The 16,735-nt window shown below is 38.8% G+C and overlaps 1 protein-coding gene and 1 long non-coding RNA gene across 11 annotated transcripts in view; one reads left to right on the forward strand and one right to left on the reverse strand.

Annotated features, from left to right (window-relative positions):
• The window catches only part of LOC112834916 (uncharacterized), a 53,163-nt gene that overhangs the window by 35,423 nt on the left and 1,005 nt on the right, over positions 1-16,735 (forward strand). The window contains exons 2-7 of one of the 9 annotated variants that reach the window (XR_003211071.2): positions 2,299-2,457; positions 8,921-8,999; positions 9,755-9,876; positions 12,360-12,647; positions 15,700-15,764; positions 16,566-16,720. This is a non-coding gene — a long non-coding RNA (uncharacterized lncRNA). The remainder of the gene's footprint in view (positions 1-2,298; positions 2,458-8,920; positions 9,000-9,754; positions 9,877-12,359; positions 12,648-15,699; positions 15,765-16,565; positions 16,721-16,735) is intronic. The other 8 variants (XR_003211067.2, XR_003211072.2, XR_012380072.1 and 5 more) reach the window with 8 other exon arrangements.
• The window catches only part of MYOM1 (myomesin 1), a 155,119-nt gene that overhangs the window by 12,590 nt on the left and 125,794 nt on the right, over positions 1-16,735 (reverse strand). For both annotated transcript variants that reach the window (XM_025886355.2, XM_073898461.1), the window contains 9 exons: positions 16,376-16,420; positions 10,192-10,328; positions 7,467-7,611; positions 6,700-6,759; positions 6,337-6,404; positions 2,644-2,757; positions 1,852-1,939; positions 682-720; positions 486-591 (listed from right to left, as the gene is read on the reverse strand). In XM_025886355.2, coding sequence (XP_025742140.2) covers positions 486-591; positions 682-720; positions 1,852-1,939; positions 2,644-2,757; positions 6,337-6,404; positions 6,700-6,759; positions 7,467-7,611; positions 10,192-10,328; positions 16,376-16,420 — 802 coding nt within the window. The remainder of the gene's footprint in view (positions 1-485; positions 592-681; positions 721-1,851; positions 1,940-2,643; positions 2,758-6,336; positions 6,405-6,699; positions 6,760-7,466; positions 7,612-10,191; positions 10,329-16,375; positions 16,421-16,735) is intronic.

A 16,735-nucleotide genomic window follows, 5' to 3' on the forward strand; every position in this document is an offset into this window, starting at 1 on the left:
GGTGAATGGCTATTAATTCATATAACAGGAAATGTGGTGGCTCTTGGTGCATACTGCTTCAGTTTTGTTCCAGACCATAACAGGGGTGAGCTGTGTATAGAAAGAGGGGATAAGAATCTGGTTTTGGGTGCCTGGCAAAGCAGAGGGAGCCCAAGCTCAACCTTCTGAAGGTGGAAATTCCATTATAGAGATGTGTACAGATGATGACAGTTCCCAGATCACAAAGACAGATGATCTTAGCCATCACTGGCCTCACCACGAACTCAAGTTCAGGCTAAGGGAATGGGGGGGATGCTTCTGTCTACACTTGTCAGTGTCAGACCTGGGAAGTAAGAAGGCTCCTTACCTAAGAGGAAGAATAGAGGATTGTTGTTGCCCCCTTTTTGCCCCCCCAACACACACACACACACACACACACACACACACACACACACACACACGGGAGAAAGAATTTCTACATGGCAGTTAAGTTCCCATTTACTTACTTGTGGGACCAGTTAACTTTCAGATCATCCAGGTAATAAGTAACAAAAGAGTACAGCCGGATGCCCTCGGCTGTGCTCTGGATTTTCAAGTCTGTAGCAGACAAAGCTGAAAGAGGAAAACAGCATAGTTCATACAGCTATAAGTCTATCCAGGAGAATAGTGAAGCACTGTCGTGGGGAGACCACTCTAACTTACCTATTGTTTTACATACTTCAGTCATCAGTTCTTTAAAGGCTGTGGACAGAGATTCATAGACAGAGCTTTAGCATAAAAATGCTCAATGTAAGGTCAGATCTCAAACTATGAGGAGCATGTGCTCTCAACATTATCCTGCCTGGTGAAGGGTATTGGCCACAGGTGAATTTGCTGAACAACTGACAATAAGTGCTCTTTGAGGAAGTAATACCTCAATTTGTATCAACTTTTAAAAGATTCTTGCTCTTATTTTGATATATTTTTTCCCTCTAATTCTTTATAACTATCACCATATTTACATTCTAGAGGAAGCCACAGTGAGATTTCCAGGAAGGTTCCTGGCTTTCTTAAGTCCCAAGAAGTCTTAGTTTACATATATGGAATTTTCTCATCTGCATCATCAACTCATAACGAATTAACCATCCAGGTTCCCTGATACTTCTCAGCCTGATAATACTTCTTGCCAATAAGCACATTTAGTTTTGCTTCCACCAGGAATAGGAAGGTGAAATCAAAGTCAGACCTACACTGTTAGTAATATTGTTAAAGATCTTGTTCAAGAACACACTTGGCAGTCTGGTGGTCACACGTAGGTCTTTGTTAACATGCTTAGAAATCTCTGAAAAATAGAAATTGCTTTCTTGCTCTGCTAATAACTGAGAGGCTTCACGTTTCATATATAAATCTTTCTTGCCACCTGTTAAGAGTGGACTATTTGGTGACACACTTTTCATGGTAGTTTTGGGTTTTTTTATGAACTTTTTTTTTTTAAGTAATCTCTACACCCAACATGGAACTTGAACTCACAACCCTGAGATCAAGAGTCGCATGCTCCTCCCACTGAGCCAGCCAGATGCCCCTCACAATAGTTTTTGATCCTGGAACATTTTTTATAGGGTTGAAACAAAAATGATGATTTATATTGAAAACAGAACCCTTGTGGACTATGGACTATAAACTCTCTGAAGATCAAAAGTACATATTTGATTTACAGGAAGACTAAAAGTGAAGTATTTTTAAATAAAAGAGTAGTTCACTCTGCTGGAATTTCAATTAAAATCTGTGGACAAAAACTCAGCATGACTTCAGTTGTTACTTAGCCTCACTAATCAGTCTGGTAACCTGTGACACAGAACACGCAAAATCAAACCCAGCAGTTGGAGGACTGACCTTCATCCACAAGCTTCAGTCTGCTCTTATCTTTTCCTCTGTCGTCTTTCAGGATAACTTCATAAATCCCAGCATCTTTCTTGGAAAACTAAGAGGGAATGGAAACACCACATTGCAGCTTATAGCAGCTTCAGAGAATGGTGTTTGCATTTTTAAGGTCCTGTGGTTTATAGAACTGCTGTCAAACCACACATTGAATGAACATCTGGCCCAGTGAGTGATGAGGAGTTCACAGATGAACCTGTCCATCATCATTTGACCTGCTAGCGGTCCTGATTTTTCACTTTTAAGGCTATTGATTTGAGACTTAAAGTCCTATTCTTTACTCTGCCTTCACATTAAAAACTAATGATCCAATATATTTGACAGATATGTTCTTTTAGACAAAAAGTAGATAAAAACCTGTACTTAACTGAATACTATGTCTGATTGTCTCTGTACTTTTAGGGAACAAGTTATCATGAGGCTTAAGAGCAAACCAAGAAGGGCCCACTTAATTGCCCTGCCACTCACCCATGTATGAAAAGAGGCAGTTCAGAGAGGCCAGAGTTGGTGGTGTCTAGCCAATACTGGTTGGATATCTGACAAATCGTGCATGATCACAAGGTGAGAGAAGTTTTTGTTTTCCTATGGCTTGTTTTTTTGGGTGATGTCAGGGCAGGGATCTTTGGAGCAGCTAGAAGTAAGGTGTTAAAAATGCCCAGGGCAAAGGAATACAGAATCTAGTCTCTTTTTTAGAAGAATGTAGGGTACAGAACTAATATATTACATCTCACATTTATAGTCACCTACCTCTGTTATAAGCAGGGTACATATACCATCCTTAAAGTCATGCTTTTCATCCACTGATATCTCTCTCTCGTCTTTGTACCACACAATATGAGTCTCCTTCTTAATATTTGCCACCTAGAAGAAAAACCATAATTATACTTCTTAAAATAAGGGACTGCTACTCTTACAAAACTTAATAGTTCTTAACATAGCATTGGATAGAACAAAAAGCACTGAACTTAAAAGACATACATTTCTAAAGGGATAAATTGAAAGCTATTTTAATCGATAAAGAATTTAAAATAAAATAAATACAAATGAATAAACCTAAATCAATAGCATTTTTATGTCCAGCAGTAAAAACTGATTTTAAAACTGTCTGGTGGACAGAAAAGAATAGATACATACATGCTAGCGTGCAGACTTAAATAAAATAAATAATAATAAATATCTGAAAACCATAGGCAGACATATCCCATCACATTAAAATATAGCCTGTGTCACAAAAATAAGGCTTTATCAAAAGAACAGAATGAGTAAGTATATATCTAAATGAGTAAATATATATCTAAATGTTTTATTTTTTAAAAGTTTATTTACTTATAATCTCTATACGTGGAACTCAAACTCATGAGTCTGAGATCAAGAGTCACAGGCTCTACTGACTGGTCTAGCCAGGCGCCCCTCTAAATATTTTTAAAAATACGAATGAAGCTTTGCAAATAAATGTGGAAGGTAAGTATGTTTTTAAAAACATTTTTTAATTAAAGTGTTTTCAGGTTTATTGAGATATAATGGACATATATAAGTTTAAGCTATATAACATTGATTTGACATATGTATATATTATGAAATGATTACCACAGTAAGTTAGGTTAATATCCATCAAGTATGGTTTAATAAATTAATTGCTTAGCAATTTTGAGGAAACATTTAAATCCCATTCCCATACAAATTTCAAATAGGCTAACAAACTCATACAGTTAAAGGGATCTTGAGCTACAATATTTGAATTTTCTACAAAGAAGAGTATATTCATATTTCTTGTATAATTAAAATTGTATAAAAAAGTAAAGACTTCATACAAATCAAGAAAACAATCCCTAACACCCCACTGATTACTGAAGAAATGAACACACAATTCCCCAAAGAGGAAATATAACCACAAAACAAACAGATGAAAAAAACGTTTAATGTAATTAGAAATAAGGATATGCAAGCTTTAAAATGTTAAAAACTTTCAGTTAATAAATTAACATAAGAACAAACACTGGTAACTCTACAATGAAACCAGCACAAACGAACATTCTTTATGATCCTGTCAACTGGTCCCTAAATTATAGAAATTAACTGTGTTACTAGGTGACACTGCTTCTGATAAAAATGACCCCTGACTGGGAAAATGCATCTGGACTAGGAGGGACTAGAAATGGACTCCATAGCTTTAGGTTTCCCTAAGTATGCTGACGCTTGTAATTTGGGCATGCCCCTTATGGGGACCCCTGAAAGCTCTGCCTAGGGAGTTGTTACAAGAGGTATTGGATCCTTAGGTCATGAAGTATTTTTAAAACCATTGCATTTCCTGCACTGACCAAATTGGGCTTGTCCCTTAGCACCTTAGCTGTCATCAGGGGGTGGTGAAGTGGACTCCTGCAGGAGAGGAGTGCCCAGCGCTGCTTGCAGGCAAGCTGGGGTTCTTGTCCTATATTCTGTTGACTAGTTCCAATTGGGGCCCATGACAGTTTCATGAATCTGGATGTTTAGCTACACATACTCCATTACCTATAGTGAATCTATAAATCACCAAATGTATCTAAATTGCTATAATCATGAAACAAAGAGCTATGGGAAGACAGAGGAAGGTTCACTCCACCTGGACAGAGAAGGGAAAGGCCTTACAGAAAAGATGACTAAGCTGGACCTAGAGAAAGGATTTTGTCAGAGAAGCTGAAAGAAGAAGGTCACTCCAGGCACTGGAACAACATAAATACATAAAGTATGAATATTCAGAATCTATTTCTAGATTCCGAATCTGGGCTAGGGGTTGACATCAGAACAGGACATTAGGGCTCACCTCCCAGAAGGCTAGTGCAATAAGTAGTACAGAAAGAAGGAGGGTAGACATGTGGGCCTTGGGGAAACCGTGGTTTATGCGGTGGGCAGGGTGGAGGAGAAAGTGAGTCGGAGGCAACATGGCAGTGGACAGCCAGGAGGAGAGAGGGGGTTTTAGCTGCTGAGAAATTGTTTTTCAGGAAGTTTTGCCATTTACTGAGAGGCTAAAGCCTAGAATTTATCTCTCGGACACATTTCTGGTAGACTGCTCTTTCTTTAAATGTCATCAGACCTAGAAGAGACTGGGGCACTTGGGTTCTGGCTTTTATAATGCCAAATGCCAAATCCATGCTTCTACTTTGGAGTCACTGTCTGCTGTCATGACCTTCACACTCCAGCCTCATCCAGCAGTTCCCCATCCAAAACATTTTGATGACTCACTCAGCTGAACACACCGTAAGCTAAGGTACAAAATGATTTAGAATGTGATATGGACTTTCATTTCTAAGTTTTTCCCAAGGCCTAATGAGACAACTGGTTGTGAGCCTCAAACTCTTTACCAAGCCTCTCCCTTCGTGGCAACACACTGGTTTCAGAACCCGCAGCTGAGCTAGCCAATTCTCAAAGGGATTGTTGCCTTAGTCACACAAGTTAGATAGGAAATTGCTACACTTCCACAGAAAGACAGAGTATCTGGAATGATTGTGGAAGAGATCTACTAGTTAGAATGAAGATTTGGCCTGAAACAAAGACATTGTGAGATTCTTCTGAGATTAATTAAAAAAAAAAAATGGGGAGGAGGGAGAAGAAGAATGAATAGGCAGAGCACAGAGGCTTTTTGGGGCAGTGAAAAAACTCTGTATGATACTATAATGGTGGATAAATGTCATTATATATTTGTCTAAACCCATAGAATATATAATGCCAAAAGTGAACCCTAATGTAAACTGTGGACTTTGGGCAACTATGATATGTCAATGTAGGATCATCAATTGGAACAAATGTGAGACTCTGGTGGGGGATGTTGATGAAGATGCTGGCTGTACAAGTATGGGGACAGGGGTTACATGGGAAATCTCTGTACCTTCCTTCAATATTGCTATGAACCTAAAACGGCTCCTAAAAACATAAAGTCTTAATTTAAAAAAAGAGAAGAGCCAGTCCTTATCAACTAGGGTATAATGAATAGGAGTAATAATCTTGTCTTCCCATATTTTTATGTTGTTTTATTTTATCTTATTTTATGTTTTATTTTATTTTATGTTTCTTACCACCCAATGATTATAGTAACATTCAATAGCAAGAATGTGTCACTTGGCATTTTGGTTCAAATGGAGATGAAAAATTGATCTTTCTTTTCTCACATTCTACTTTATTTTTATTTCCCTTATATCAAATATTTAAAATTACTTCTTACCTTGCATTTCTTCTTCTTCTTTTTTTTTAAGATTTGCTTATTTATTTTAGAGAGAAAGGGAGAGAGAGAGAGCATGCATCCACGCAGAGGAAGGGGCAGAGGGAAAGAATCTCAAGCAAACTCCCCACTGAGTGGAGAGCCCGACACTGGGCTGGACGTGGGGCTCAATCCCTTGACCCATGAGATCATGACCTGAGCCAAACCGAGTTGGATATTCAACAAACACCCCTCAGGTGCCCCCTTACCTTGCATTTCAATAGTACATTACATTCACCGGTCACTTCCCAGCTCAAATACTCAGCAAAATGAGGACCTATAAAATTTTAATGATATCAGTAATCACTCTGTTAATCACAAATGCAAAATCAAAGCTCATTCTTAAATTCTAAAGTGATATATATATGAAGTGATATTTTAAAATTCAAGATTAGTTTTCAAATATTTTAAATGGATACATATTTAATAATAAATATTTTCAATTATTTTTTATTTACCAGGGCATTATTAGCCTAAGCAATAATATACATTTAAATTTGTTATGGAATTAATCTTGGAATTTTTTTTTCAAGAAATTAAAGTTTTTCTCTTTACTCACTGCCAATTTTTACCTTGTTTCCTGATCCATTCTTGCCGCTGGAATTCGGCTTCTTTCTGGAGCTTTTTATAAACTAAAATAGAAAAATAAGGAAGGATGAAATTGAGCTGAGTGGTATAACTGTATATGCCAGCCACTGTGCAGATTTATATTCATTATTATAACATATTCATACATCACAATAACCTATTTAAGTTTTTATGATGAAGAAATAAGCTAGGAAGGTTAAGTAAATTGTTCAAGGCCATGAAGCTAGGAAATAGTGAAGTAGTATTGGATGTCGCAAATGTAGAGATCTGGCCAGCCTTTCCAAATGCCACGTTTGTTAAATGTCATATTTTATATCTTGGTGGTTTTACAGTGGCTTATGGCAGCTGACATATAATCCAGTTATAAAGCATGATTAATTGATCTGGCATGCACCACTTTTGTATATTTTTCTTCTTAGTTTAAGTAGTTTAAAGTAATTACACAGTATAAGGTAGTATCATTGTTTCTGAGATATAGGTAGAGTCTTAGTTGTATTACAATCTCCTTCACTGGAGAATTTTAGTAATAAATACTTGTTTAGATAGGAGATCATTTAACTGCAGTCTTTCCTGTGGGCTAAGGATAAATCTGGTGAAATACTATGGAAAGTATTAACTGAAATTGGATTCCAATGTTTAAAATACAAGAAACAATTCCTGCTGCCTTCAATGGGACCACTTTCGTGCCACAGGGTATTTGCACTGAAGGGAGCAGTGAAGTCTTTCCGTTAATGTGCCACAGACTTCTCACCATCTCTAATGAGAACAAGAGTAGAATGGCCAGTTGCTTTCCCATCTTGAAGCTGGAAAGTGTATGTTCCCTCATCCTCGTCCTGTAGCTTTTCCATGAACATTTCAATTACGCCAGTGTTTCGGTCAATATGCATCTTATATTTCTTCAATGTGAAAAGGAAAACAGAAATCAGTGAGGAAGATAGGATGCCAATGCCTGATGGAATAAACACAAACTCCAAAGAATCATAATTTTAACAAAATTTCTTGTTACTTTTTTTTTTAGATGAGCTTTCAAAATCTTGTTCTCCAGGAAAAAGAAGAATATGACCTGGCATATATGACCTTGACCAGAACTGATTACTATAAAGTCTGAAATTTAATTTTTTTAAATACAAATAAAAGTTTTGTTATCCTAAGTCACAAGTATTGTCAAAAAGGTGTTTTTAGGGGCATCTGGGTGGCTTAGTCATTAAGCGTCTGCCTTTGGCTCAGGTCATGATCCCGGGGTCCTGGGATCGAGCCCTGCATCGGGCTCCCTGCTTGGCGGGGAGTCTGCTTCTCCTGCTCCCAATCCCCCTGCTTGTGTCCCTCTCTCGCTGTGTCTCTCTCTGTCAAATAAATAAATAAGATCCTTGAAAAAAAAAAAGGTGTTTTTAGATTCCCATTTTACCTTCCAGATTACATTCGTTTTAATTAGCAGAATAATGCCACATAATAGGCAGCGTGAGGGACGTGTTTTTGTCTCATCCATTGCTATATCCCTCACGTCTTGTGCATGCATGGCCTATAGCAGGCAATTAGTAAATATCTGCAGAATTAATATGTGAGTAAAAATGCTTCCAAAGCATTTGAAGTTCATTTGTTCCTAATAAACTAAACTTGTCCTATTCTTCTGTGCTTATTTTATCATATGGCTTAGGCAACTTTTTTTTCAGTGTAAAGATAAATCTTAGCCCTTGGGCATACAAGCGTAGGTTCTATAGTAGATTTGAATTAATGAAGTTTTCCTATAAAATGTCACAGAATGAAGGCTCAGGTCTGGGATCAACTGTGTGCTGCAGTTCATGCCTCAGAGTGTCCCCTGCAGGAAGCCAGTCTCAAACCGAGACCACATTTTTGCTTCGCTTTCCTCTACCTTAGCTTGTTTCCCTAATCCCCACTCCTGGAAGTACTCCCCCATGAATACATTGAAAGAGAAAATCTATTTCAGACTGTCCTTCTAGGGAACTTAGCCTAAGACACTAATTTCCACCCAACAAAATAGTGTAAGAACTAACTGCAATGACAATGAACAGTTCTTCAAGTTCAGAGTATGTATGTGTATGTGTGCATGTGTACAACAGCATGAAACCATGTGTGAACACATGAAGGGGAGTGCGTCTATGCATGTGTGTGCACGAGTGGTCCCTAAATGGCTGTGGCAGCAGACAGTGATGCCAACAATGCTTTTCCTTCCCCTCTACTGCCCAGGTGATGAGCATGGCGATCAAGGAGAATGTCTTGAAAAAGGAGAAGATGGGCCACTGTGGACCCTGTGTGACTTATTCAGGTTCTATACACAGTTGCTAAATGAGCTGAAAAGAAATATATTACATTTTTTTTTTTTGCTATTTATGTTATTCATTCTCCCACTCACTAATGAATCCTGAAATGTTTTAAAAACATATCTTTTTTTGTTTAAGATTTTATTCATTTATTTGACAGAGAGAGAGATAGTGAGAGCAGGAACACAAGCAGGAGGAATGGGAGAGGGAGAAGCAGGCTTCCCGCCGAGCAGGGAGCCCAATGTGGGGCTCAATCCCAGGACCCTGGGATCAGGACCGGAGCCGAAGGCAGACGCTTAACGACTGAGCCACCCAGGCGCCCCTAAAAACATATCTTGATGAAAGGAGAACAGGTTGTTAATGATGGCCACAAATCACACCTCTTTACCATCTTTTGAGACTCTCATTTATACCTGTGATTGCCCGGTAAAAGCCAGAGCTCCTAAACCCAAGTTCTTCAGTACCACTGGGTACTGGCTTGATTCTGGGAGGACAAATACAGTGCAGATGTTGTAACTCTACCCATGGAAACTATGTTTATGTTAAAAGCAAAGAAAAGAGAGATACATACAAACACCTACGTAAATTAAATAAGACATCCATAGACACACACACACACACACACACACACAGAAGTGTAGAAAAAAATAAAAAAAGTATAAACCAATGTGTATATTAAAAAGTTGTGAGAATTTGTGATTTGTCCCTTTTGAGTCTTTACAATTTTTATATAATAAAAATGTATTGCATTTTTCACCAGAAAAGTAAGGAAAGATATTTTTGCTGCATTTTTTTCTGAGCCATTGGAACAATGGAGGCCATTTCCTCCCTGTGAAGAACCAAGTTCCTGCTGAGGTTTCTGATGTGAGTATGTAAGTTCAGGTAAGCACACTGACACCTCTTCTTCTCAGGAGAGCAGCTCTGTTTTCCCGGGTAACCATACACCTTGATTTGCCCCGGATAGTTTTGGTTTGATTCTTGTCCTGGAAAAATTATTACTAGAACCCTCTTTCATTCTCAACAGTGTCCCAGTTTGGATAATATGATATAATCAATCTATATTTTCCTCTATTTTTTTTTTTTTACTCTCCCACTCCACATCCAGTGGTTTTCATAACAACTTAGCTGCATTTTAATAGGGCTCCCTCAGCACATTGTACAGTGATATGTTTAGAATCTAAAAAGTGTAAAACATACCGGTCCTTCAAAAATCTCCTTGTCATTAAATATGTAGGTGACTTTGGTGTTGCCAGACAGCTTCTCAGCCTGCATCCAAAACCGGACCTGGCCTTTCTCCAAAATTTCAACTGCCAACTCTGACTTAATTGGGACAGCTATGCAAAATAAAAACAAAAATAGTAATTTCATTGGCAACCAATTGTATTAATACCAATTTTTCAGTGAAAAAAACACTCAATGGAAATGACAATATAGCACCTTGCTTCTTGCAAAGCCTGGAGGCAGTAAGAATGTTGTAGGGAAAGAATGATACTAAGAGATGGAAGACCTGGGTTCTAATCCTGCTGCCACTTTGGGCAAGTCATTCACCTTCCCTGAGTCATAGATATCTCAACTGTAAAAATGAGGAAGATAAACTTACCTCCAGGGTTCCTTCACCTAACCTGTGTGACTCTCTACTGTGGCTTTAGGGACAATAACAAAGTGTGATGAAATAGTCTTGGGCTGGCCCCAGGAGAACTGGAGCCTAGTCCAACATCAGCAACTGTGTGATATTAGGCAGGTCACTTCACATATTTGGGCCTCAGTTGACTCATTTATAAATGAATGGGATTGTACTGAATGTCCTAAATGGTTAAGAGATTTTCCAGCTCCAAAATTCTATAATCTTAATTACTTCAAAACACTAGGAAAGGAGTTAAATTTTATTTTTCTCAACAATTAAACTCACTTTGGAGGTTCTTTCAAATGTTTTTAAAAATGAATTTTAGGGCACCTGGGTGGCTCAGTTGGTTGAGCGACTGCCTTTGGCTCAGGTCATGATCCTGGAGTCCCAGGATCGAGTCCCACATCGGGCTCCCTGCTCAGCAGGGAGTCTGCTTCTCCCTCTGACCCTACCCCCTCTTGGGCTCTCTCTCTCTCACTCTCTCTCTCTCAAATAAATAAAATCTTTAAAAAAAATAAAAAATAAATAAAAATGAATTTTAAAACAGAATTAATGTTGATATATACAAGATGAACTAGCTTATCATTTAAACTCTATCCATCCCACTGGTTTGCCAATTCATTTACATTCTTAGACAAGGAAACATTTTTCAAAGGCAAATATGTGAGTCACAAATAAGAAGGCATATTAAGATATTAAGATATAAGTCACTAATTCATATTAAGATATTAATATATAAGTCACTAATTCTTATTAGTGACTCTCATATTTGCCTCTGAAAAATGTTTCCTTGTCTAAGAATGTAAATCAGAGAAAGACATGTATCATATGACTTCACTGATATGAGGAATTCTTAATCTCAGGAAACAAACTGAGGGTTGCTGGAGTGGTGGGGGGTGGGAGGGATGGGATGGCTGGGTGATAGACACTGGGGAGGGTATGTGCTATGGTGAGCGCTGTGAAGTGTGCAAGACTGTTGAATCACAGATCTGTACCTCTGAAGCAAATAATACATTATATGTTAAAAAAAAATGAAGAAGATGATAGCAGGAGGGGAAGAATGAAGAGGGGAAATCGGAGGGGGAGACGAACCATGAGAGACAATGGACTCTCAAAAACAAACTGAGGGTTCTAGAGGGGAGGGGGGTGGGAGGATGGGTTAGCCTGGTGATGGGTATTAAAGAGGGCACGTTCTGCATGGAGCACTGGGTGTTATATGCAAACAATGAATAGTGGAACACTACATCAAAAACTAATGATGTAATGTATGGTGATTAACATAACATAATAAAAAAAAAGAAGTAAAAAAAAAAGATATAGCACGGCTGGCCTCACAAAGAAAGTAAAGGAACCATATGTATCTCTGATAATATACCTGTATTGCTTAAGCCATTTGAGTCTGGGTGAAATTTTAAAAGTTGGCTGATATCCTTCAAAAACAGTTTTCTAAATTTCTTGTAACTTGAAAATCTTCTCTATAAAGCCTCCTCCAATAGTTTTGTATCAGAGGTAGCTCCAGGGCAAACTCTGCTGAAAACCATGGCTGTCTCTCAAAGTTTAGTAGTCCTTTATTTCCTTCAGGAGAAATCATCACTCTTTGCTGTCTCTAAATGGTTCTTATAACTAATCTCAAAATTTCAACAGATGCTACATTTTAAATTGTAAGCTTCCCAAACTTGTATCAAATATACAACAAAATTTCTTTGTACTTATCCTAAAACTATCCTTTCCAAACTTTAAGGGACGCCTTTCATTTGCTGTTCCATAGTCATTGTGAAACTCAGTTATAAACTTGTTCCAGTGAGGAACCAAACAGAGGCTCAGATGTCATCTACTGCAGAGTGTCTGAGATGCACAGAAGATGGGCTCTGATGTCACACTGAGACCTTGGACAGTTCTTTCCTCTTGAAACCTCATGTTCCTCAATTGCTAACATGGATATGATCTGCCTCATAAGACCACCAAGAACAATGAATACAGTACCAGAAGACACTAAGACACTGTGAATAATGACCAGTGCTCAGGAAAGGTGAGTTCTTTTCTCTCCTCATTTTACTGATGACAAAACTGAGCCCCAGGAAAGGCTAGTAACATATCTGGGCAGCAGAGCTGCGACCAGGGTTATTCCCTCTATTCTGTGCTCCTCTCGGTTCTGGCCGTCCACTCTGAAGAACAGTAGTGGCTGGCCAGTGTGAGCATGTCTAAGTAAAGCAACAAGGACGGACCCCAGGGTTGTGAGAGCAGAGGCTAAGCTTTCTCCCTACAGGACACTCCTACTTGCTACAAGTAACTCTTGAGGAGAATGGAGAGTAGAATTTTTCCTGAGAAAGTCTGAAGACCTCATTCTGGGAGATATAATACATGAGTGTTGCAGTTACTTAAGGGGCCCAGAGTGGTGGTGGAGGAGAAAGGGCATGTCCTCCTGGAATTTTCAAGCTCCCTTAGTGTTGTTCACTGCCCTCTCTGAGTAATAGGAACATCACACAAGGAAACACCGGCCACCAGGAATCACCAGAGAGGGTGTGGTGGCAAACAGCAGGTGTATACACAGTAACAGTCATGTCCTGGTTAGGGTCAGTCCACTTGGGCTTAACCACGGTTATCCACTGTGTACATCTGGTCTAGTTACCCAACCTCTTTGGGCCTCATACACCTCTAAAATTAAATTACCTTAGAACCGAGCCTTTTACGGTCACTGTGGAGTTTAAATGATACATTCCCTTTCAGCACCCTATAAATACTCTGGCATATAACAAGTGCTCTATAAATTTGGCTATTAATATTTTGGTACCTCTTTCCTCCACCAGTTGCTTCAATAACACCCTACAACTACCAATTATAAAATATAATGTATTGACACCTAAGAGGACATACGAAATAGATACAATTTATGTATATGTGCTTGCATATATCTGCACACATAGGGTATATGCATACAAGTGGGGTAATATCCAAGAGATATTATGTAGGATGTTGACAATACTGAAGTATACCTTCCATCACCTCCCTCACAATACCTTGACATCTTTAAGTAAGCTGTCTCTCTACACTGCCGCTTAATATCAAAAGTGGCAAGACCAACTAGGCTATTTTCTGTTTTTAGCTTTATACATTTTTATTTTTTCCTTCTTCTCAGTCCTAAATTTCCTTACACTCTTTTCTCTGGCAGTTAATTTGCTCCAGCAAAATATCTATTTTTTGTAGGTTTAAGGCATATGTTTAGTGGTTTTCCAAAATATTTTTGAAAACAGCTTAAAATAGAATTTACTGTGCCAAGGGATAAAGGAGCACCATGCTCTCTATTACATTCTGTAAGAAACAAGACCCATTTAAAACCTTACAAAATCTCACAAAAAGACTTAATGATGTTCAACATTTACCGACAGGAAGTGGGTATAAATTGAGAAATTAGATATGCTGCTTTGACTCTTTATCAGATCTCTGAAAATATTCATGTAGCCACCAGGCTGATCTAATAGCAGTGGGGGGAAGAAGAGTGTGGGAGCTGTATTCTTTTTTTTTTTAAAGATTTTATTTATTTATTTGAGAGAGAGAGAATGAGAGATAGAGAGCACGAGAGGGAAGAGGGTCAGAGGGAGAAGCAGACTCCCTGCTGAGCAGGGAGCCCGATGTGGGGCTCGATCCTGGGACTCCAGGATCATGACCTGAGCCAAAGTCAGTCACTCAACCAACTGAGCCACCCAGGCGCCCGGGAGCTGTATTCTTGAAAATGCCACTTCAATGGGCTAAGCAAATCTCCCTTGGGTTAGGAGATCTGACATTTGCATGTCAGAATTTTTAACACATTGTTGAGTTCTCTCTCTCTCTGCCTACCCAAATGCCACACCAGGTCTCTAATAAAAAGGGAACCTGAGTTTGCTGCTACTAACTCTCCTAGAACCAGTAATTAGAGTGATCATGCTTATGCAAAATAAATCTCTCAGCATATGTGACAGTGACATCAGACAAGTACTATCTCCAAGTCCATATGATCACTGAACATCAGGGAGGCTTGGGCACCTCCAATTCAACAGTAACACCCCATGTTGTCTCATCTCCATCCTTTAAGCTAAATGTAAATGTTGTTTGGACCAGCTCTTGCCTAGACACTTTGCCAATGTTTACTGTCTGACTAGATTAGTGGATGCTGCGGTTTCCCTCCATTTCCACCAATGTTTGGGAGGAGGCAGTCTGATCACTAATGGAGTCTGGCTGTGTTCAACATAGTGACCCTCTCCTACACTCCCTACTTCACATCACTGGGGATGTGAAGATGGAGCATCCTGTATGCTCGCAGACAGATCTTATACAAGTGGGTTTTTTGAGGATCACTGTTGTTTCCATCAATATTTATATTTTTCCTGAAAAGTTCAAGGATCTCTCACAGCATCTCTATACAGTAGGTTGCTATAAATGATTACAACAGCCATTTCTAGAAAAGAAACTAAGGCATGGGGAAATTAAAATTGAGTTGCTAAGGTCATAGAGTGGGTCAAAAGTACAGAACAAAGAGAATACAAGCCAAACTTCTACCTTCCATGCAATTAAAAAGTAATAATAACTTTGAAGATACCATTCATAGTCTTACTTTTCCAATTTTATGGTGAATAAGCATACAGATGAGAAATGGTTCTCTCCCAGAATTCAGAAAGTCTGTATTCTACACCCACACCCCATAGGCACCCCATTGTGCCTCTTTGTTGAACAACATTGGTTTTGAGAACAAAACAACTGAGGCCAATAGTCACTAACACTCAGCCTCAGGATGCAACAAGATTCCTTGGGGATGGAAAGGAAGTCAGGAGATTAGTTCCAGAGCAGTGTGTGTTTATTTTTGAGTCAGAGCCTTCACTGGGAATTTCAGGAGAGCTGCAGACCCTCCTCCTATTAAAATGTACATATACAAACATACAGGGTTTTGCCTATAGTGTGGAGTCATGGTATAGTTTCCTGAGTTCCTGAAAAGTCTGTATTGGTGAAGGAGTTGTATTTTAGGGACTAAAGAGTAAAACAAAACAAGATTCCTGATTTAAAAGAGTGAGTGTGTATTATCACTCTCCATTTGTTTTCTCAAACTCCAGGGTATAACTTTCTGGATAATCCACTAGTTTGGCCAATAGATATCAATGGCAAGAGAACGTATCAGGTCAGTGGAACTTTCCTAGTATCATTTCAGACTTCTCTCTCTTAGGTGTCAACTGTGAAATTTAATCTTTTATGTGGAAAGTGCTTTGTGGAAGAGTTTGTAGATAGTTCAGAGGGATTCTTTTTCTGACTAGGGCATCTTTACCTCATTTTTCAGGAGTTTAAAATGGTAGATAATGTCTTTAGATTATCTTTATTTAAAAGTATGATTCTTCTGTTAAGTGCTAACATTAAATTGCTTAGGAAGAGATTGGTTTGTCTAAAAAACATGCAGATTCATGTATCCAGTATCATATAATATATAGGATTCCAAAGTACATAGGCAAAAAGTGAAGAACTTAACTACCCAGCTATTACGCTTGTGTAACCTGACACTTCACTACGTAACAGCATGGGATGTATTTTCTATGTTAGTATTTGTATCTCTTTAGAACAATGGCCAAGATAAAAGCAGCCCTTCTGGAAAGTGCATTTGTAGCCACCAGTGTATGTTCCATTATGTGTTCTTAAGAACTTCTTCTCTTAATCCTGTCAGAGTTGTCGCCGGACCTATTCCACAAGTCACCACCCAGTAGGACTGCTAAACTCTGTGGATGTACTGTGGACACTTACTTGGGAACTTGTGTTCTTGGCTGAGAGCTAGTAAACGTTTCAGCTCTGTAGGGAGAAAAAAAGAACAATTAAACTTGAACAACTAAAAGGAAAGTCACTTGATCCTAGAGGATCACTGCTGAATCAAAGCAGAGTTAGACTTGTGAATGGATTTTATTTTTTTTATTAAAGATTTTTATTTATTTATTAGACAGAGACAGAGAGCACAAGCAGGGGGAGCGGCAGGCAGAGGCAGAGGGAGAAGCAGACTCCCTGCTCAGCGGGGAGCCCTACGTGGGGCTCGATCCCAGGACCTGAGATCATGACCTGAGCCCAAGGCAGAAGCTTGACCGACTGAGCCAACAGGTGCCCCAATAAATG

The sequence above is a fragment of the Callorhinus ursinus genome, unplaced genomic scaffold, assembly GCF_003265705.2.
Source record: "Callorhinus ursinus isolate GAN/ISIS: 27379988/994484 unplaced genomic scaffold, GSC_fseal_2.0 scaffold11, whole genome shotgun sequence".
NCBI classification, from domain to species: Eukaryota; Metazoa; Chordata; class Mammalia; order Carnivora; family Otariidae; genus Callorhinus; species Callorhinus ursinus.